The sequence below is a fragment of the Salvelinus sp. IW2-2015 genome, linkage group LG15 (assembly GCF_002910315.2).
Source record: "Salvelinus sp. IW2-2015 linkage group LG15, ASM291031v2, whole genome shotgun sequence".
Lineage (NCBI taxonomy): Eukaryota > Metazoa > Chordata > Actinopteri > Salmoniformes > Salmonidae > Salvelinus > Salvelinus sp. IW2-2015.
The window spans coordinates 41652823-41676660 of record NC_036855.1 but is presented as its reverse complement, the minus strand read 5'-3'; the positions used below and the strand labels follow the sequence as shown (position 1 = coordinate 41676660).

Genomic DNA, 23838 nt, shown 5'->3' with positions numbered 1-23838 from the left:
ATCCTCTACTGACGGGATGAGGTCAATATCCTTCCAGGATACGCGGGCCAGGTCGATTAGAAAGGCCTGCTCGCTGAAGTGTTTCAGGGAGCGTTTGACAGTGATGAGTGGAGGTCATTTGACCGCTGACCCATTACGGATGCAGGCAATGATCGCTGAGATCTTGGTTGAAAACAGCAGAGGTGTATTTAGAGGGCAAGTTGGTTAGGATGATATCTATGAGGGTACCCGTGTTTACGGAATTGGGGTGGTACCTGGTAGGTTCATTGATCATTTGTGTGAGGTTGAGGGCATCAAGCTTAGATTGTAGGATGGCTGGGGTGTTAAGCATGTTCCAGTTTAGGTTGCCTAGCAGCACGAGCTCTGAAGATAGATGGGGGGAAATCAGTTCACATATAGTGTCCAGAGCACAGCAGGCGGCAACGGTGAGAGACTTGTTTTTAGAGAGGTGGATTTTTAAAAGTAGTAGTTCAAATTGTTTGGGTACAGACCTGGATAGTAGGACAGAACTCTGCAGGCTATCTCTACAGTAAATTGCAACACCGCCCCCTTTGGCCGTTCTATCTTGTCTGAAAATGTTGGAGTTAGGGATGGAGATTTCAGAGTTTTTGGTGGTCTTCCTAAGCCAGGATTCAGACACGGCTAGGACATCCGGGTTGGCAGAGTGTGCTAAAGCAGTGAATAAAACAAACTTAGGGAGGAGGCTTCTAATGTTAACATGCATGAAACCAAGGCTATTACGGTTACAGAAGTCATCAACAGAGAGCCCCTGGGGAATAGGAGTGGAGCTAGGCACTGCAGGGCCTGGATTCACCTCTACATCACCAGAGGAACAGAGGTGGAGTAGGACAAGGGTACGGCTAAAAGCTATGAGAATTGGTCGTCTAGGACATCCGGAACAGAGAGTAAAAGGAGCAGGTTTCTGGGGGCGATAAAATAGCTTCAAGGTATGTATGGTAGGATGTGAATACAGTGGAGGTAAACCTAGGCATTGAGTGATGATGAGAGAGATATTGTCTCTAGAAACATCATTGAAACCAGGTGATGTCATCGCATGTGTGGGTGGTGGAACTGAAAGGTTGGATAAGGCATAATGAGCAGGGCTAGAGGCTCTACAGTGAAATAAGCCAATAAACACTAGCCAGAACAGCAATGGACAAGGCATATTGACATTAAGGAGAGGCATGCTTAGTCGAGTGATCATAAGGGTCCAGTGAGTAGTGAGGTTGGTTGGGGTCACGGCGATTCAGACAGCTAGCCGGGCCATGGGTAGCAAGCTGGCAGAAGATGGAGGTCTGTTTTTAGCCACCTCGTGCGTTTCCGTCGGTAGATTAGTGGGGTTCCCTGTGGTAGAGGGGACCAATCCAATTGGCAAAATAGTTATAGTGGCCCAAGAAAATTGTCCGATAGACCTATTCAGATAGCAGCCGATAAGACAGCTAACGATTAGGCGGGCACACGATGGGCCGTCAGGTTACGTCGCGACGGAGCGGGACAGTTTGATACTCCTCGGGCAGATAACGTCGGGGTCCAGTCGAGAAGGCCCGGTGGGCTCCGCATCGCAGTAAACGGGTCCGGATAGGTTATTGTAGCCCAGGAGTGGCGAATTGAACTCTCAGCTGGCTAGCTCCGAATAAATTGATGTTGCTCCGGACCGACGTTAGCCAATCAGTCACATCGGATAGCAGCTAGCTAGCTGCAAGATCCATGTGTAAATGTGCAGAGCTTGCGGTAGAAATAGGTCGGTATGCTCTGGTCTGAGTCCGTTGTACAAAACTGGCGATAGGCTTTTCGAGCTAAAGGATAGTGATGACCGCAATCGTGGTTATCTGAAATACTAACATTCCAGTGAAATAGATTTTTTTTTTTAAATTGGTGAGACGGGTTGCAGGAGAGTGTTTTGAAGTTGAGTTTTTAGAAAAAATATAAAAGATATGAAGAAAATATATATATATATATATATATACACTGCTCTAAAAATATAAAGGAACACTAAAATAACACATCCTAAGATCCTGAATAAATTAAATATTCTATTATACTTTGTTCTTTACATAGTGAATGTGCTGACAACAAAATCACACAAAATTATCAATGGAATCAAATTTTATCAACCCATGGAGGTCTGGATTTGGAGTCACACTCAAAATGAAAGTTGGAAAACCAACTAGAGGCTGATCCTACTCTTTGTGTAATGTCCTTAAAACAAAATGAGGCTCAGTAGTGTGTGGTGCCTCCACGTGCTGTATGACTCCCTACAACGCCTGGCATGCTCCTGATGAGGTGGCGGATGGTCTCCTGAGGGATCTCCCAGACCTGGACTAAAGCATCCGCCAACTCCTGACAGTCTGTGGTGCAACGTGGCGTTGGTGGATGGAGGAGACATGATGTCCCAGATGTGCTCATGGGATTCAGGTCTGGGGAACGGGGCGGGCCAGTCCATTGCATCAATGCCTTCCTCTCTTGCAGGAACTGCTGAACACTCAGTCCACATGAGGTCTAGCATTGTCTTGCATTAGGAGAACCCAGGGCCAACCGCACCAGCATATGTCCTCACAAGGGGTCTGAGGATCTCATCTCGGTACCTAATGGCAGTCAGGCTACCTCTGCGAGCACATGGAGGGCTGTGCGGACCCCAAAGAATGCCACCCCACCCCATGACTGACCAGCCGCCAAACGGTCATGCTGGAGGATGTTGCAGGCAGCAGAACATTCTCCACGGCGTCTCCAGACTCTGTCACGTCTGTCACATGTGCTCAGTGTGAACCTGCTTTCATCTGTGAAGAGCCAAGGGAACCGTGGCGAATTTGCCACTGGCAAATCCAAACGTCCTGCACGGTGTTGGGGCTGTAAGCAAACCCCTACCTGTGGACGTCGGGCCCTCATACCACCCTCATGGAGTCTGTTTTCTGACCGTTTGAGCAGACACATGCACATTTGTGGCCTGCTGGAGGTCATTTTGCAGGGCTCTGGCAGTGCTCCTCTTTGCACAAAGGCGAGGTCAGCGTCCTGCTGCTGGTTGTTGCCCTCCTACGCCTCCTCCACGTCTCCTGATGTACTGGCCTGTCTCCTGGTAGCGCCTCCATGCTCTGGACACTACGCTGACAGACACAGCAAACCTTCTTGCCACAGCTCTCATTGATGTGCCATCCTGGTGAGCTGCACTACCTGAGCCACTTGTGTGGGTTGTAGACTCCGTCTCATGCTACCACTAGAGTGAAAGCACCGCCAGCATTCAAAAGTGACAAAACATCAGCCAGGAAACATAGGAATGAGAAGTGGTCTGTGGCACCACCTGCAGAACACTCCTTTATGGGGTGTCTTGCTAATTGCCTATAATTTCCACCTGTTGTCTATTCATTTGCACAACAGCATGTGAAATGTATTGTCAATCAGTGTTGCTTCCTAAGTGGACAGTTTGATTTCACAGAAGTGTGATTGACTTGGAGTTACATTGTGTTGTTTAAGTGTTCCCTTTATTTTTTTGAGCAGTGTATATACATGGGACAAGACAAGACGAGGACAAAGGACGTCTGACTGCTATGCCATCTTGGAAATAATGTTGTTGAATGCTGAGCTGTAGTCTTATCTAGGTGGGTGAGGGCAGTGTCGAGTGCAATTAAGATTGCGTCATCTATGGATCTGTTGGGGCGGTATGCAAATCGAAGTGGATCTAGGGTGTCTGGGATGAAGGTGTTGATATGTGCCATAACCAGCCTTTCAAAGCACTTCATGCTTACAGATGTGAGTGTTACATGGCTTTAGTCATGGGGCAGATAGCCTTAGAGTTCTTGGGAAAAGGAAAAGGAATGATGGTGGTCAACTTGTGGGGATAAACAAACTGGGACAAGGAGAGGTTGGAAATGGCTGTGAATATGCCTGCCAGCTGTTCTGCCCATGCTCCGAGAACGCGCCCTGGAATACCATCCGACCCCGCGGCCTTACGAGTGCTGACCTGATTAAAAACCTTGCGACGGCCTTGGAAAGTGTGGTTTTTGTTGAAGCGTGCAAAAAATGCATTGAGTTCGTCTGGTAGAGACATCATTGGACAGATAACGTCTGGGTCTTCCTTTGCAATCTGTAATGGACTGTAGCCTTTGCCACATGTGATGTGGGGCGGAGCCTGTGTAATAGGATTCCACCTTATTCCTATAATTGTCCTTTTGTTTTTGATGGATCTCCAGAGGTCGTAATGGGACTACTCATACTAGTTTGTGTCCTCAACCGTAGCCTCGGGGTTTGCTGCGATAGCCTTGTGTGTGGTAGCCCTGTCCTTTGGCTTAGCACCAACCTCCATGTTAATCCAGGGCTTTCGATTGGGGAAGCAGTGAACCTTCACTGTGGGGACAACATCGTCAAAGTATTTCCTAATGAAGCCGGTGACTGAGGTGGTTAGCTTGTCGATGCTATCGGCGGAGTCCCGGAACATATTCCAGTCAGTGCCTACAAAGCAGTCTTGTAGCATAGCCTCTGATTCGGAGGACKATTTCTCAACGGAGCGCCTCACGGGTACTTCCTGTTTGAGCTTCTGCTTGTATACAGGAAGCAGGAGTATAGAGTCATGATCTGATTTGCCGACGGGGGTATGTGGGAGAGTATGGAATGTTTGCTTGTGGGTAGAGTAATTGTGGGCTAGGACTTTATCGCCCCTAGTGGCGAAAGAGACATGTTGCTGGAAGTTGGCCATTACGTGTCTTAATGACCGAATTAAAATCACAAACACGGAAAGCAGCCTCCAGGTGCATGGTCTCCAGCTTGTTTATAGCCTTGTATAGTTTGTGAAGTGCCAGCATGTTGTTTTCTTGTCCTGACGTGGAATATACATTACATGACCAAATGCATGTGGACTGCTCATCGACTGCTCATCGAATATCTCATTCCAAAATCATGGGCACTAATATGGAGTTTGTCCCCGTTTGCCACTATAACAGCCTCCACTGTTCTGGGAAGGATTTCCACTAGATGTTGGAAAATTGCTGCGGGGACTTGCTTCCTTTCAGCCATAAAAGCATTAGTGAGGTCGATTTGTGCACAGGGGCATTGTCATGCTGAAACAGGAAAGGGCCTTCCCCAAACTCTTGCCACAAAGTTGGAAGCACAGAATAGTCTACAATGTCATTGTATGCTGTAGCGTTAAGATTTCCCTTCACTGGAACTAAGGGGCCTAGCCCGAACCATGAAAAAAAGCCCTAGACCATTATTCTTCCTCTACCAAACTTTACAGTTGGCACTATGCATTTTTAACCTCTCTGCGCACAGATCCCTTTAGCGGGATCATTTCCCTAAACAACCGCTGAATTGCAGGGGGCCAAATTCAAAAATATGACAAAAAATATTTATAATCATGCAATCACAAGTGAAATATACCAAAACACAGTTTAGCTTGTTGTTAATCCACCTATCGTGTCAGATTTTTAAAATATGCTTTACAGAGAAGGAAATCCAAGCTTTTGTGAGTGTACCAATCAATGCTACAACAGCTAGCCCCAAATTAGCATGGTCACGAAAGTCAGAATTAATCGCTTACCTTTGATAATCTTCGGATGTTTGCACTCACGAGACTCCCAGTTACACAACAAATGTTCTTTTTGTTCGATAACTTTACTTTTATAACAAAAAAACGCCATTTGGGTTGCGCGTTATGTTCAGAAAACCAAAGCCTCGTTCCGTTCGACGAACATTCCAAAAAGTATCCGTAATGGTTGTAGAAACATGTCAAATGTTTTTTATAATTAATCCTCAGGTTGTTTTTAACAAACATAATCGATAATATTTCAACCAGACCGTAACCTATTCAATAAGAGAGAAAAAGAAAAATGGAGAGCTCCCCTCTCGCGCGCAGGAACTATTCAGAGGACACCTACTTTTGACTACTTTTGAAAAATCTCGCTAATTTTTCAAAGTAAAAGCCTGAAACTATGTCTAAAGCCTGGTCACAGCCTGAGGAAGCCATTGGAAAATGAATCTGGTTGACACCCCTTTAAATGTTTTCCTGGCACTAGCCAAACCCAGATTTGTCCATCGGACTGCCAGATAGCGAAGCTTGATTCACTGTGAATGGTGATCTAATGCTTGTGTGCAGCTGCTTGGCCGTGTAAATCCATTTCATGAAGCTCCCGACAGTTCTTGTGCTGACGTTGCTTCCAGAAGCTGAGCCGTTGTTGCTCCTAGATGTTTCCACTTCACAATAAGAGCACTTACAGTTGGCAGCTCTAGCAGGGCAGAAATGTAACTAACTGGAAAGGTGGCACCCTATGACAGTGCCACGTTGAAAGTCACTGAGCTCTTAAGTAAGGCCATTCTCGAGGTCATCCAAGAGGTGGCCGGTTTTTCCTTCGCCCTAATCTCATCAGGGCTCCCCCTCTCCTCCCTGCTTTTGATAGGGTTTAAACATTAAGTTTAGGCATTCATTACAAATGGTTAAGGTAAGGGTTAAGTTTTGGAATATAAAAAAATTATAAAAAATTGTGTCTACCACTGGGACTGAACACACACCCTTCGGATCTGGCGTCATGGGATTACACCAATCCACCACCATTTAGCAAAACCCAAGCCCCTAGGTGCGGGTTTTGAAGACATTTCCCGACGTCCTCAGGACATGGACAGACGTCCAATTTCGAAGTCAGTCTTGAGCAATCTGGCTGGCCTATCGTGCACTATATAGAACCTAGGGTGCCATTTGGGATTCAGATAAAATAGTAATAGTAGGATAGAACCGCTACAGGAGAAGGGCTCATACACCAGTGATCATTAGCAGAGTCTTATACTGAGACTATTAATTGGCATATTGAAACATATCTGAACGTTTTCCCAATGTTTAAACAGCAAATAAAACAAATGGAATCTGATCTTTTGAGTTTTGATTTATACCATATATGTACATGGTTCTCAATTCTGATACAACTCCGATTCTCCATTATGCAATCTTTTTTGTTGTTGCATGTAACCTGCCGTTACCACAACAACCACCACAAAATTTAAAGGAACAGTGATAGGATGTCTGCATGCTATTTCAGAGGCTACATCAGTGTGAATGCACAAATATGATATGGGTTACATGTAAAACTGAGCGTGGACAGTCAGACAAAAAGATTGGATATGAGAAAAAAATCTGAATTGGCTTCATACGATGACTGTGTAAACATAGCATATAGTGTTTTGATTTGAAATGCTGTGGCTTGTGGTTGAGGAGAAGTCCAAATTTAAAGACAGGAGATGGCAGAGGTGCGCTAATAATAGGAGGACTGTACTATTCGACTCTAATCTACTGAGGAGTAGTGAGCTTTCAGGCACTAGCAGCTGCAGGGGGATTCACCCAAGTGGGTGCTACTTGTTGGCAGTGAAGGAGTTCTACCTACAAAGTCAAGTGGCTATGCTACGGGATGGATGTGGATGGCTGTGAGGACATCGTCGACGGCAAGGTGCGCTCCTGAATCGCTCCGGACCTGTCTTCTGACCAACTATTCCCCCCTGGCTGTGACCGCAATGATGCTCCATCCCTGTGACCGTGATTCTGCCTCCCACCACTCGATGCTACCAAAAGAAGCTGCTTCAGCTCCCATGCCGACTTCCTGACATTGCTTCAGTAACCTTAACCATTCTGGCTTCCTGATTTTGTTTAATTGTATGTTCTTTACTTTTGTGTGTATTGTATTAATATTTTGTATGCTCATGGATTTCAGTTTGTATTGTCTGCTTTAGTATATAATAACTTGTGTAATAAAACTTGAAATAGTGTAAATATCTCTGATTATGGCTATAATAGTCACATTAAATGGCAATCCATCGATATACAATTCTCTAGAATGTGGCGCATTGTCAGGTGTGTGTGTGTGTGTGTGTGTGTGTGTGTGTGTGTGTCAGGCTGTGGGCGTTTCCACGTTAGATAAGCATCAGATTTCCTCTTCACGGACACTCTCCTGCCACCACACACACACACACGTAACTGTGGGTTATCTGCCTGTGACTGCCTAAGCAAATCATGGTTTAGCTCAGCGATACAGCAGCAGTATCCCACAGGACTCTCACAAAGCCTCTACACACTCTACCTCACTGTGACTGTACATCACTGTGGTGGGGGAAATCAAAAACATTTCATTAAATGTTTAATTTATTACATTTATTTGACAGGGACAATGCACATCAATTAGCATTTCTGTAAATGTGGCAGATTTTCCAGCTTAGTTTTTTTTAGCTATTTGTCAACTGTAGTCCCTGGGCAGGTATATAAAAGCACTTAAAATGGAATCATAAAAATGGTACATTTGTTTAAACATTGTGCATACATGGCTGATTGTCCTTCAGCCACACTCTCAACCATTGGCAAAGGATTGATAGGTTGCACAGCTCCATAATATCAATGGTCGATGTGTTCCAGACGTGAGGCTCTGCTTTTTCTTTACACGCTAACCTAACATGGCTGATAGAAATCAGCCTATTGTAACGCTTGTCATGGTTGGAAGAAGAGGAGGACCAATGCACAGCGTGGTAAGTCTCCATATTGTATTAATACGAATAATGAACACCGAACAAAAACAATACAACGACAAACGAACACTCCTGTACGGTGAAACAAAACACAGAACAAAAAAAGAATCACCCACAACACACAATGACAAACAGGCTACCTAAATATGGCTCCCAATCAGAGACAACGACTGACACCTGCCTCTGATTGAGAACCATACTAGGCCAAACACATAGAAATAGAACAAAACATAGAAAAAACAACATAGAATGCCCACCCCAACTTACGCCCTGACCAAACCAAAATAAAGACATAACAAAGGAACTAAGGTCAGAACGTGACACCTATCAATTCCCGAGATTAGGCTGGCAATACTATAGTGCCTATAAGAACATCCAATAGTCAAAGGTATATGAAATACAAATGGTATAGAGAGAAACAGTCCTATAATTTCTATAATAACTACAACCTAAAACTTCTTACCTGGGAATATTGAAGACTCATGTTATAAAAGGAACCACCAGCTTTCATATGTTCTCATGTTCTGAGCAAGGAACTTAAACGTTAGCTTTTTTACATGGCAAATATTGGACTTTTACTTTCTTCTCCAACACTTTGTTTTTGCATTATTTTAACCAAATTATTTATTTGAGACTAAATTGATTTTATTGATGTATTATATTAAGTTAAAATAAAAGTGTTCATTTAGTATTGTTGTAACTGTCATTATTACAAATATATATATACATAAAAATCGGCCGATTAATCGGTATCGGCTTTTTTTGGTCCTCCAATAATCGGTATTGGTATCGGCGTTGAAAAATCATAATCGGTCGACCTAATTTAAAACTAGCGTTAGGTTGGACCCTTTAAGATTCATGATTACCAAACACTAAACTAAGTAAAACGCTCAGTGGGAACTCAACATCCAGTTTCTCAAATCAAATCACTGCAAAATGTTGGACGCACACACACGCACACACACACTGTAGTTTTAATTTCCTTCTACCAACTGTCTGACATCGATCTCATCCATCGAGGTCTCACTGACTCTTTACTCCAGGAACAATTAGGACTGTTCATCTAATTATCACTAGCCAACACATTGTCACAGTGTGTGTGTGTGTGTGTGTGTGTGTGTGTGTGTGTGTGTGTGTGTGTGTGTGTGTGTGTGTGTGTGTTGCATTATTAACGCTGCATTTATCACCCCCAAATGAACCGCTAAAGACCTTTCCCTCAGCTTAGCGAGAAGTTAACGTACACAAACGTGTATGTTCCTCTTTGCATCACTCATTGACTGGCGCTGACTGGAGACTGATCACAGTGTGTATGTGTTTGCAACTTGTCAGAGCAGAAATGTCAATAAAGCGAATGCATATGCCGTCACCAAGGAGACGAGAGGTGGTGGTCTAAAATCAAGGCTTAGAGAGACAGCTCGACAATGACAGAGGGGGAGGAGAGAAAGATGAATAATGAAAGAGGGAGAGAAAGAGAGATGGAGTTGGAGAAGAGAGAGGACAGAGCTAAAGATGAAGAGAGGGCAGAGAAGGAAAGAGACATACAACAATACAGAAAGAGAGAAGAGATAGAGACAGAGAAAGAGGAACAGACAGAGGTAGTGTGTTTTGAGTGCCAGTGTGCTTGCAAGCACCTCTCCTTTGAGCCTCTCTATCTCTGTATCCTGATCCTCCAATTGAGTGCGTAGTTGGTTGGCTGCCACCTTCTCTGTCTCCACAATCTGGACCAGGTGGATGTACTTTTGCATCAAGACCTCACGCTCAATGATAATGTCAGAGTAGCTGAGGAGACAGACACACAGGGATGATGTCACCGAGGGACCCTGGAGGACAGAAATACTCAATCCCGAATAGACCCTGCCCCCAAAGCACTAGGTCCTTGTGTATATCTGACAGGACTGGAAAGGTATAATAAACAATATTTTTTGTGGCTCTATACACAGAGGCAAGAAGGGAGAGAGAAGAGAGGGAGAGCAATGAGACAAACAGTGGAAGGAGGCCTGATAGAGAGAGGATGAGAGGGAGGAGTAAGAAAAKGGTTGAGTGGGAGTGAAGGCACCTGGGTTCTGAGAGATAAGCAGGAGGGGGAAGCAGGAGGGGGGTTAAGAATGAGAGATGTAGAACAGGCAGGTCCCATGGCTATGTACAGGTATACCCACTGGGCTCTGTCTTGGTTGTTATGCAGACACAGCAACACACAACCATCCCTTCCCCTTCTCTCAGGAGGGTCTCTGTCTCTCTCGAACACACACAGTACCTGGCCTGTTGGATGGCCTCCACCCATTCATCACATTCATTCTCCTCCTCAGTCCGTAGCTCCAGAGGCTTCTGTCCATCATGGCCAAACACGATCAGGAAGTAGTGCTGCAAGAAGAGAGAGAGTGAGAGAGAAAGAGTGGGAAAGAGAGAGGGGTACTGTAGGTGCCAACACACCTCAACATTACTGAACAGGCTAAACATATAGAAGGAGAGGAAACAAGTCAATGACATACATATGCGCAGACGCGCTGGCACAAGCACCCACGCGCGCGCACACACCAGACAGGCTTGGGCTCAGCAACAGTAGAGCCAGGGGTCAAAAGAGTAACCATCAGCTTTGGCCTCACACGTCAAATACACACACACTGGCGCACGCTCGCGCATATGGTTTGTCTGTACACAAACAAACACCCAGAAAGATTGTGTGTGTATGTTTAGACTGCAAGCGTGTCCTCCTGACACAAACAGGCTGTAACAGGGACACACACTGRAGGCATGAACTGAGCCAAAGGACATGGTGACGTGGAGACTGCATCCCAAACAGCACCCTATTCCCTTTATAGTGCACTATTTTTGACCAGTGCCCTATCCATGGAGAGAGTCTGCTGGCTGAGAAAACGATATATTACACTTAAATAGCCTATGATCATCAACATCAGCCAGCCTGCTCTTTTCTTTCACACTTTCTCTCACTCCCACTTCCATCTCTCTCCCATTATCCTTGCTGAATTTCCCTGCCTTCTTAGCCTGGACGCGAACCAGGCTTCCCTAAAACGGGAAGCCTGGGGAAGTTCCATGGCAGAAATCCGCTAAAGAGGGGACGGAACCCAGTGTAAATCAGTGACGCCTTGCAACATGTCAAACCAATCAAATGCCTTGCTTGGGCAGAGCTCCAAAGGTGCTCACCAGATTAGTGCCGTCAGAGCAACAGTGCGTGGGGACAAAAAATATCATCAAAACAAGCACTGATGACAAAATATTTTTGAATGTTTGCGGCACACTGGTTTTCACGGCATTTCTCTGTTATTTCGAGATGAGCTAAAACTGCAGCAATATGGAAGAAATGGTCTACAATGTTGGACATATCAATATTTTAAATGTTAACATTTCTAAAGTGATATTTGGCTGTAAAGGCTAGCATTAGGGACAAAAAGTAGCTAGCCACAATGAGGTTCGTTTTGAGATAAGTCAGCTAACCTTGCAAGCTACCTAGGTAAAACGAACTAGCTAGCTCCTAGCTAGTTCAATTTATCTCACAATTATAAAGCCTAGAAGGTTAACTATGTGTTATGAATTTTATGAATAATGACTAAATTATGTATACATTTAACGTAGAACTATAACTAACATAATTATACCCTGTCTCTGTGTAATCATAAATAATGTTTGTCCATAAGAAAGAGGGACTGTTAGCAGGCAAGGAACTGTGGCAYACAACTTGTGACCACTGTGGAACTGATAACAGGGAAGGAAGTCTCCCCACCCAGGGAGGGGAGAAGCCTTGGGCTTGTAATAGATTGTATAACAGGTGGCAGGCAATGTATGAGTAGGAGAAGACCTGTGAACTATATTGTCTGAGAGGAGGAGGGACATTTATGACAAAATGAGAGGTATATAAACCAATGTACAGGAAATGATAAGGAGAGCTCTCGTAAATAAACATTCTGACTATTGTAGACTGGCCTCTGTCTGTTTCATTTCAACAAGAACCTTACAAATTCTTGGTAACAGACCGAGTAGTTTAATTGAAGTTCAGTTTATGAACATTGAGAACACAATTTTCTTAACACTATGCTAACCCAGTCGCTAGCTAATCCAGGGTTAGCGAGACATAGAGCAACATGTACTGTCTATCTATGGGAACAACTGCAATCATTTTGCTAGCAACATTGCTGAAATGCATGAAATAAAATGAACCTTATAAAATGTTACCTGTAATGCTCATCTCCTATAGCATAATCGTAATCTGTTTATTTTCATACTGTACCTAAATTACAAGGGTTGGATTTGCACTAAACTATTTTATATGTCAGCACTTAAAAGGAATGTACAAAATCTGGTATATGGTATACATATACATTGTCTACTGGTATCATTTTAAATTGAGAACATATAGCTCAAATAAATCAAATCAAATGTTATGTCACYTGCGCTGAGTACAACAGGTGTAGACCATACAGTGAAATGCTTACTTAGAAGCCCTAACCAACAATGCAGTTAAAAATAAATAAAATAAATAAGAAAAAAAAGTTACAAATAATTAAAGAGCAGCAGTAAGATAACAATAGCGAGGCTTTATACAGGGGGTACCGGTACAGAGTCAATGTGCGGGGGCACCAGTTAGTCGAGGTATTGAGGTAACATGTACATGTAGGTAGAGTTATTAAAGTGACTAWGCATAGATAATAACAGAGAGTAACAGCAATGTAAAATATACACATAGTCTGGGTAGCCATTTGATTAGATGTTCAGGAGTCTTATGGCTTGGGGGTAGATGACCTAGACTTGGAGCTCCGGTACCACTTGCCATTCGGTAGCAGAAAGAACAGTCTATGACTAGGGTGGCTGGAGTCTTTGACAATTTTTAGGGCATTCCTCTGACACTGCCTGGTACAGAGGTCCTGGATGGCAGGAAGCTTGGCCCCAGTGATGTACTGGTCCGTATGCTCTACCCTCTGTAGTGCTTTGCGGTCGGAGGGAAGTGCGTATGGTCGGAGGCCGAGCAGTTGCCATACTAGGCAGTGATGCAACCAGTCAGGATGCTCTCAATGGTGCATCTGTAGAACCTTTTGAGGATCTGAGGAACCATGCCAAATCTTTTGTCTCCTGAGGGGGAATAGTTTTTGTTGTGCACTCTTCACAACTGTCTTGGTGTGCTTGGACCATGTTAGTTTGTTGGTGATTTGGACGCCAAGGAACTTGAAGCTCTCAACCTGCACCACTATAGCCCTGTTGATGAGAATGGGGGCGTGCTCGATCCTCCTTTTCCTGTAGTCCACAATCATCTCCTTTGTCTTGATCACGTTGAGGGAGAGGTTGTTGTGCTGGCACCACACGGCCAGGTCTCTGACCTCCTCTCTATAGGCTGTCTTGTCGTTGTCTGTGATCAGGCCTACCACTGTTGTGTCTGGCCCTGCGGCCTTGTGAATGTTGACCTGTTTAAAGGTCTTACTCACATTGGCTGTGGAGAGCATGATCACACAGCTGTCCGGAACAGCTGATGTTCTCATGCATGTTTCAGTGTTACTTGCCTAGAAGCGAGCATAGAAGTAATTTAGCTCATCTGGTAGTCGATTATTCATCCTGTTACCAARCCTTAGTGAACTGTTTAAGATTTTGTTTTGTTGTTGACCAGATACAATTCTATTTTACAGTAAACAAATTGACAACAGACTTTCAGCATGTTTATAGGGAAGCATATTCAACATGCACAGCACTTACACAAATGACTGATGATTGGCTGAGAGAAATTGATGATAAACAGATTGTGGGGGGCTATTTTGTTAGACTTAATTTAACAGTATCAATCATACTCTGCTGCTGGAAAAACGTATTGTATATATATAATGGCTTTACACCCCCTACTATATTGTGGATAAAAAGTTACCTGTCTAACAGAACACAGAGGGTGTACTTTAATGGAAGCTTCTCCAGGTAGAATCACAAATTCCCCAGGGCAGCTGTATAGGCCCCTTAATATTTTCCATTTCTAGTAAAGCAAGTGTGTCTATGTATGCAGATGACTCAACACTATACACATCAACTACTACAGCAACTGAAATACTTAACAAAGAGCTGGAGTTAGTTTCAGAATGGGTGGCAAGGAATAAGTTAAAAAACTAAAAGCATTGTATTTGGGACAAATCATTCACTAAACCTTAACAACAGTATCAACAAGGCAGGTCCCACAGGCCCGTTTTGTCGCACCTGGACAACTGTTCAATCGTGTGGTCAGGTGCCACAAAGAGGGACTTAGGAAAATGTCAATTCAATGTACACAGAGAACTAATATTAATAATATGCACATCAATCTCTCATGGCTCAAAGTGGAGGTGAGACTGATTTCATCACTACTTGTTTTTGTAAGAAGTGTTGACAAGCTGAATGCACCCATGCACCTCGGACACCCATGCACACCCCATAAGACATGCCGCCAGAGGTCTCTTCACAATCCCCAAGTCCAGAACAGACTACGGTACTACATAGAGCCATGACTACATGGAACTCTATTCCACATCAAGTAACTGACGCAAGCAGTAAAATTAGATTTAAAAAACAAATTTAAAAAACACCTTATGGAACAGCGGGGACTGTGAAGCAACACAGACGTTGGCACAGACACATGCATACACACACACGATAACATACGCACTACACACACACGTACACGTGGTTTTGTACTGTAGATATGTGGTAGTGGTGGAGTACGGGCCTGATGGCACACAGTGTGTTGGGAAATCTGTGAATGTATTGTAATGTTTTTTAAATTGTTTAAACTGCCTTAATTTAGCTGGACCCCAGATAGAGTAGCTGCTGCCTTGGCAGTAGCTAATGGGGATCCATAATAAATACAAATACAATTACACAAACACTAGCTAGCACACATACTCTACACACACGTACATTGTAATGTTGTTGTATGGTGGTATTATACATTTTGTATTGTAGATATGTAGTGGTGTAATAATGTTATATGATGTACTGTTTTATCTTTAGTTTTTTGGGATGCAAAGTGCCTTAATGTATTTGGACCCCAAGAAGAGTAGCTGCTACCTAATAAATACAAATACACAGTCACTTAGCTAAACAGTGTCTAAAGTTTAGCAGCTCAGTTGAGTTAGCCGACTAGCTATATTTAAAACATTTATTTACTTACATGAATAGGTTCTCCCACTGCCTCTGTTTTTTGAGTCGTTACAAAACAAAATAATGTCCAATCTTCATTATATTTTCGGTGGTAGTAAAGTACAGCCATGTGGACGAATGGAGACAAGGAAAAAAGTGTGTTTGTCACCAGAGCGGTTAAGAACATGTTGTGATGTTTGATTTTCCCAGCTTAAATCTACTTTCAATTTCAATAAATATAAAATTGCAGACTGTCGGCCACACTTGATAACTTGAAAACTAGCACGTGAAACTAGCATAGGCAACACATACTAGGACGGAAAACAGTGACACATAAATTATAACACAAAGCACTCCTTCTACGGGCGCGTGGGGGAAGGTTATTGAAATGTAACATCCAATAAAAATCTTGTCCCAGCGGACCATTCAAACTGTTTTTGCAATACAAAATTCTTCAGACCTCCAAGGGAGGTGTCACTGTTTTCCGCCAGACTACTGCCTTCCGTAACCTACTATCCCACACACAGTGGACTTAAATGAGCTGGCGCACACACACACACACACACACACACACACACACACACACACACACACACACACACACACACACACACACACACACACACACACACACACACACACACACACACACACACACACACACACACACACACACACACACACACACACACACACATACACATACACACATACACATACACACATACACACATACACATACACACATACACACATACACATACACTGGGTGAAGCTGTAGAGACTTTTATTCAAATTGTCATGTCCTGGGGCTGTGGTTTAGCAGAGTAGCTGCTTTTCAAAGTCAGCGAAGAGAACAGAAGAGAAGACACAACTGACTCTCTCTTCTTCTCATCCTCCTCTTCCCTCTCTCAGCATAGAGAAGATTGCGGCTCCCACATTCTCCTTCTCTACTCCCACTTCATCTCACGCACCTCCACCTTTCCCTCACTCTCCTCCTCCTCTCTTTGCATTGCACCTTTCCACCCACTCCAGCTGTCCTCTTCCTTCTCTTTGCCGCTCTCCTCTCTCTCGTCTTCTCCAATTTGCTCCTCTTCAAAAATTTTAACGCTCACCCTTCTCTCTGTCTCTCTCTCTCTCTATTCCCCTCTGTTAGTGGTACAGGGGGGAATGAAACCGAACAGAATCAAGAGAACATCTATCCATGCTCTGTTTTCATGTCACCTTCATATAAGCCTTTACATAAAGCCTGTATAGTGTTCTCCATCAACGATGATCTGTGCTGTCATACTGCCTCGCTTATAGGGAGAGGACAGATAAAAAGAAAGAGGAAGAAAAAGAGGAAGAGAAATAATGAGAACAAGAAAGGAAGACACAAGAGACAGAAAGAAAGATAAAAATAAATACATATAGAGAAAGAAATGGAAAGAGTTAGAGAAAGTGCAAGTGAGAGAGATACAGAGAGATAGATGGGTATCGAGTGAGACAGAGCTATCCTACATACAGTATATAATATCTTAACGGAGTGCTGTGCACATTTCCTAACTGTGTCACATCGCCTAACAAAACTATTTCCATGGCAACAAGATATTCAGCGCCTGCATGTGCTGTGTTTCACAGTGATTTATATTTCCGTTCGTTTACCTCTTGACCATCCATCCCTTAATTTATCTTTTACTTTGAGTACTTTTATATCAGAGAAGTGATGAGGAGAGGAGAGGACACCCACACAATGCACGGCTGTTAGGAATTTTGTTAATAATAACTAAAACAATTTCTAGAAAACTATAACTAATTGAACTCTGCACGCCTAGTGAAAAGAGATTTGTGCTGTGGGTTATAAAATAAGCAAAAAGGGTCGTTAACTTCTACTTGCTACGCATCCCGGATCCGTAAGTAAAAAAAGCTGACTAGCATAGCCTAGCATAGCGCCACAAGTAAATACTAGCATCTAAATATCATTAAATCACAAGTTCAAGACACCAGATGAAAGATACAGATCTTGTGAATCCAGCCATCATTTCTGATTTTTAAAATGTTTTACAGGGACGACACAATATGTAAATCTATTAGCTAACCACGATAGCAAAAGATACAACTTTTTTTTCCCACCATTTTTTTCCTGCATAGGTAGCTATCACAATTTCGACCAAATAAAGATATAAATAGTCACTAACCAAGAAATAACTTCATCAGATGACAGTCTGATAACATATTTATTGTATAGCATATGTTTTGTTTTGTATAAATCACAGTTCTACATTGCAGCTACAAGCTGAAATAGCGTCGATGCAGCCAGAATAATTACAGAGACCAACGTCAAATACCTAATTACTCATCATAAATCATTTCTGAAAAATACACAGCGTACAGCAAATTAAAGCCCAACATCTTGTGAATCCAGCCAATATGTCAGATTTMTTAAGTGTTTTACAGCGAAAACACAATATAGCATTATATTAGCTTACCACAATAGCCAGAAACACAACCGCATTTACCAATTTACCAGCAGCAAAGGTTAGCGATCGTAACAATCCAGCAAAAGATATATAATTTGACTAACCTTGATAAACTTCATCAGATGACAGTCCTGTAACATCATATTACACAATGCATATAGGTTTTGTTCGAAAATGTGCATATTTAGCAGCACAAATCGTGGTTATACAATGTGATCAGTAGCAACATTTCAGGCATTCTGGCCGGCGCCATCTTGGAGAGGCACCTAATCTAATCAATAAATAATCGTAAACTTGACTAAAAAATACAGGTTGGACAGCAAATGAAAGACTGCATTAGTTATTAATGCAACCGCTGTGTTAGATTTTTAAAATTAACGTTACTAGACATTCAGTGGTGCGTTACAGCCAGACCAGTGCCGAAATTAATGGCGGACAAATCCTTTTACATTTTTCCACATAAATACGAATTAAATCTAAATAGCTCTTACTTTGGACGAGCTTCCATCAGAATCTTGGGCAAGTTGTCCTTTGTCCAAAAGAATCGTTGCTCGGTTTGTAAAACGTCCTCTTCAACTTTGGAAATAGCAGCTAACGTAGCTATGTGTCGCAGACATGCCCAAATCTTCAAAACGCAATACTAAGGAAATTCCGAAAATCCAAATATAGTCGCATAAACTGATATAACTCGGTTTAAAATAACTTCGTTATGATGTTTCTAACACCTATATCGAATTAAATCACAGACGATATATCTAAGGCTTGATATTATCTAACTGAGCTTTTCCGAACGCCATGCTGAGGTCCTGCTCTGCGCAATGACGAACAATGAAAAGACTGCACCCCCCATGCCATGGCCTTTTATAAGGTCTGAGATCTGCCTAGAAACTCCATTCCAATTCTCATTGGTTACTGACATCCAGGGAAGGCGCGTGCAGTTCATGTCGACCCATAGGATACATACAGAGTTTTAAAACTGATCCTTGAGAACAGGGTCAACATTTTCAGATTTTGCTATACCCGTCAGGAATTTCGCTGCCAAACGAGTGTCTGTTTCACTCAGAGAAATAATTCAAACGGTTTTAGAAACTAGGATTTTTTCTATCCAATATTAATAATAATATGCATATTGTACGAGCAAGAATTGAATACGAGGCAGTTTAATTTGGGAACGATAAATGGTAACGTTGAAACAGCACCCCCTATATTGAGAAAGGTAAACTATGGTTGAACTGACCCAACTTAGCCCTGAGATGTTTAGATAAGGAAGTGAGTAACTTTTAGGTCTTTCCATTATCTTGAGTTGTCTGCTAAAGTGGATAAATTATAGTGATCCTTCAGGAGAATAGATTATATTGTGTGTCATGTGTGTGCGCTGGGAAGTTGGAATGAACTTTTGAACCTGTTTTATAGTGTCAGATGAGGAGATTTATTCTGTAACCTATGACGTATATATCTTGTATATTTTTTTTATTTTTTTTATTTTACCGTTATTTTACCAGGTAAGTTGACTGAGAACACGTTCTCATTTGCAGCAACGACCTGGGATAGTTACAGGGAGAGGAGGGGGATGAATGAGCCAATGTAAACTGGGGATTATTAGGTGACCGTGATGGTTGAGGGCCAGATTGGGAATTTAGCCAGGACACCGGGGTTAACACCCCTACTCTTACGATAAGTCCATGGGATCTTTAATGACCTCAGAGAGTCAGGACACCCGTTTAACGTCCCATCCGAAAGACGGCACCCTACACAGAGCAGTGTCCCCAATCACTGCCCTGGGGCATTGGGATCTTTGTTTAGACCAGAGGAAAGAGTGCCTCCTACTGGCCCTCCAACACCACTTCCAGCAGCACCTGGTCTCCCATCCAGGGACTGACCAGGACCAACCCTGCTTAGCTTCAGAAGCAAGCCAGCAGTGGTATGCAGGGTGGTATGCTGCTGGTATAAACTGTTGTTTATGGTCAAATGGTAGCGTGCTCCGAGAATAAATACTATTATCTCATTTTAATAAGACTGTATCCTGTCTATTTTATGTTAATAAGTATCTTACAAATTAGACAGATTGAATTTAATTAATGAGTACATTAGAGGAATTATTTAATTCCCTCAACAACGGCCCATAAAAAAATATATATTAAAGTTGATGTCTCACGTGATAAGTTGCACCATGGATACACTTCAAAAACATACTTACAGAAGTCACAGAAACAACTAATAGAGATTACAATGTAAATTGTGCTTACAATGCGTTTCAATAAGTCTTCTTCCAGCAGAGCAACGGTATGTAACAGGAAGTAAGAATGTAATATTCCAATTTGTTATGCTATGTTGCATAACATAAAGGGAGTTTGGGCATAAACACACATAAACACACATAAACACACGCCACGGGCAGTTTTCCATCTTTAGGCTAGTGGGCTGGTCTAAATCAGTGTTTTTGCACAGGATGATAATTATTTGGCTTATAAAAGCCTTTAAGATCCCGAACAGTCATTCTGATTGCCATGTAAAATAGCTTTTGGAGTGACTAAAACATCACCCATAATATTTTTTCGAAAAAGAAATGCTCACAATTTGATGTCAAACTACCAGGAGGCCTGGAAAGACAGACTGAGTGGGTGCCCCCACTGGTGCCCCCACACATTGACTCTGTACCGGTACCCCCTGTATATAGTCTCACTATTGTTATTTTACTGCTGCTCTTTGACTAATTGTTACTTTTATTTCTTATTTTTATTCGTATTTTTGAAACTGCATTGTTGGCTAGGTGCTTGTAAGTAAGCATTTCACTGTAAGGTCTACTACACCTGTTGTATTCAGCGCATGTGACTATTACAATTTGATTTGACATCAAAACTATGAAATAACACATATGGAATCATGTAGTGACCAAAAAAGTGTTAAATAAATCAAAATATATTTCAAATAGCCACCCTTTGCCTTGATGACAGCTTTGCACACTCTTGGCATTCTCTCAACCAACTTCATGAGGTAGTCACCAGGAATGCATTTCAATTAACTAATTAAGGTATGCCTTCTTGTCACGTTCTCTGTTTTGTCTTTGTTTTAGTGTGGTCAGGGCGTGAGTTGGGTGGGTTATCTATATGTTGTGTTTCTATGTTGGGTTTGTTGTTTGGCCTAATATTGGTCTCAATCAGAGGCAGGTGTTTGTCATTGTCTCTGATTGGGAACCATATTTAGGTAGCTTGTTTTGTGTTGGGGTTTGTGGTGGTTGTCTATGTCTATGTGTAGTGTTTGTGTCAGCACTATTTGTTTATAGCTTCACGTTCATTCGTTTTTTGTTTTGTAGTTTTTGTTTAAGTGTTCTTTATTACGTCGCCTTAAATAAATAGAAAATGTATTCACTTCACGCTGCGCCTTGGTCCTCCTCTCTTCCACCATCTAACGATCGTGACAGAACCACCCACCAAAAAAGGACCAAACAGCGTAGTAAGGGACAACAGCAGCAGCGGCCAAGTACACCGGACTCCTGGACATGGGGAGGAAATTCTGGAAGGTAAGGGACACGGGGCTAAAGCGTGGAGAATATCGCCGCCCTCGTGAAGAGCTGGAGGCAGCTAAAGCCGAGAGGCGGTGGTATGAGGAGGCAGCACGGAAACGTGGCTGGAAGCCAGAGAGGCAGCCCCAAACATTTCTTGGGGGGGGGTAAAGGGGAGTGTGGCGAAGTCAGGTAGGAGACCTGCGCCAACTTCCCGGGCTTACCGTGGAGAGCGAGAGTACGGGCAGACACCGTGTTATGCGGAAGAGCGCACAGTGTCTCCTGTACGTGTGCATAGGCCGGTGCGGTACATCCCAGCTCCTCGTATCGGCCGGCTAGAGTGGGCATCGAGCCAGGTGCCATGAAGCCGGCTCAACGCATCTGGTCTCCAGTGCGTCTCCTTGGGCCGGTGTACATGGCACCAGCCTTACGCATGGTGTCCCCCGTTCGCCAGCACAGCCCAGTGCGGGTTATTCCACCTCACCGCACTGGCCGGGCTAAGGGGAGTATCAACCAGGTAAGGTTGGGCAGGCTCGGTGCTCAAGAGCTCCAGTACGCCTTCACGGTCCGGTATACCGGTGCCACCTCCTTGCACCAGCCCAATACCACCAGTGCCTACACCACGCACCAGGCTTCCTGTGCGTCTTCAGAGCCCTGTTTCTCCTCCACGCACTCGCCCTGTGGTGCGTGTCTCCAGCCCGGTACCACCAGTTCCGGCACCACGCACCAAGCCTCCTGTGCGTCTCCAGAGCCCTGTACGCCCTGTTGCTGCTCCCCGCACTAGCCTTGAGGTGCGTGTCCTAGCCCATTACCACCAGTTCCGGCACCACGCACCAGGCCTACTGTGCACCTCAGCAGGCCAGAGTCTGCCGTCTGCCCAGCGCTGCCTGCGCTGCCCGTCTGCCCAGTGCTGCCTGTGCTGCCCGTCTGCCCAGCGCCGCCTGCGCTGCCCGTCTGCTCAGCGCCGTCTGAGCTTCCCGTCTGCCCAGTGCCGTCTGAGCTGCCCGTCTGCCAGCGCCATCTGAGCCGCCCGTCTGCCCAGCGTCATCTGAGCCGCCCGTCTGTCCAGCGCCATCTAGCGCCTCTGTCCTGACCGCTAGAGCCGCCCGTCTGTCCTGAGCCGCTAGAGCCGCCCGTCTGTCCTGAGCCGCTAGAGCCGCCCGCCAGTCAGGAGCCGCCAGAGCGCCCGCCAGTCACGTTACTGTCACGTTCTGACCTTTATTTTCCTCTGTTTTGTCTTTGTTTTAGTGTGGTCAGGGCGTAAAGTTGTTTATCTATATGTTGTGTTTCTATGTTGGGTTTGTTGTTTGGCCTAATATGGATCTCAATCAGAGGCAGGTGTTTGTCATTGTCTCTGATTGGGAACCATATTTAGGTAGCTTGTTTTGTGTTGGGGTTTGTCTTCTGTCTTTGTGTTCATTCCACCAGATAGGACTGTTTCGGTTTTGCCACATTTGTTATTTTGTATTGTGTTCATGTTCAGTTGATTATTATTAAAACATGGACACCTACCACGCTGCGTATTGGTCCGATCCCTGCTACACCTCCTCTTCAGACGAAGAGGAGGAAGGCTGCCGTTACACTTCTTAAAAGTTCATTTGTGGAATTTCTTTCTTTCTTAATGCATTTGAGCCAATCAGTTGTGTTGTGACAAGGTAGGGGGTATACATAAAATAGCCCTATTTGTTAAAAGACCAAGTCCATATTATGGAAAGAACAGCTCAAATAAGCAAAGAGAAACAGCAGTCCATTATTACTACGTTGTAGCTCAAGCGTCTGGTGTACAGTAAGGAAAACAGTGTAAAAGGGGGTTTAATCGTTAATTGAGAGGTCTGTGTTGAGCCTCTCTACTCTCTTTATAATAGTCTAGAAGGGTCTGTTCATATTGTGTTCTGTGTCTCTCTAAAGACCATGTTCCTCAGCACTTGAAACAATTACACATATGGGGAACAGAGATGCCACACAATGAGAGGTGGAGACAGACAAACAATGGAGAGCGTTACACCCTCACAGAATGAGACACATACACAAATAAAAAAATWGACAAGCGCACACACATTTAGACAGACACACAATGAAGAATGGAATGCCTCTTTGTTCTAAAACTAATTTCAAGACAATCATTATAGTCCCAGAGCGTGAGAAAGAGAGAAGAGAGAGATACGGCACGATACATGAAACAATGAAACTCATTCTGGCTCCGTGCGCACACAGGTTAGTCATTATCAGAGGTGACATGACAATGACGTCAGGGTGATAAAAGGTTGTTTTCTTAGAGGGAACAAGTTG

The 23838-nt window shown here is 43.6% G+C and overlaps 1 protein-coding gene across 3 annotated transcripts in view; it reads right to left on the bottom strand.

Annotated features, from left to right (window-relative positions):
- rasgrf2b (Ras protein-specific guanine nucleotide-releasing factor 2b) overlaps positions 1 to 23838 on the bottom strand; it is a 221700-nt gene that overhangs the window by 155253 nt on the left and 42609 nt on the right. For all 3 annotated transcript variants that reach the window (XM_024001934.2, XM_024001935.2, XM_024001936.2), the window contains exons 2-3: positions 10742 to 10848; positions 10119 to 10266 (exon numbers count right to left, since the gene is read on the bottom strand). In XM_024001934.2, the coding sequence (XP_023857702.1) occupies positions 10119 to 10266; positions 10742 to 10848 (255 nt within the window). The remainder of the gene's footprint in view (positions 1 to 10118; positions 10267 to 10741; positions 10849 to 23838) is intronic.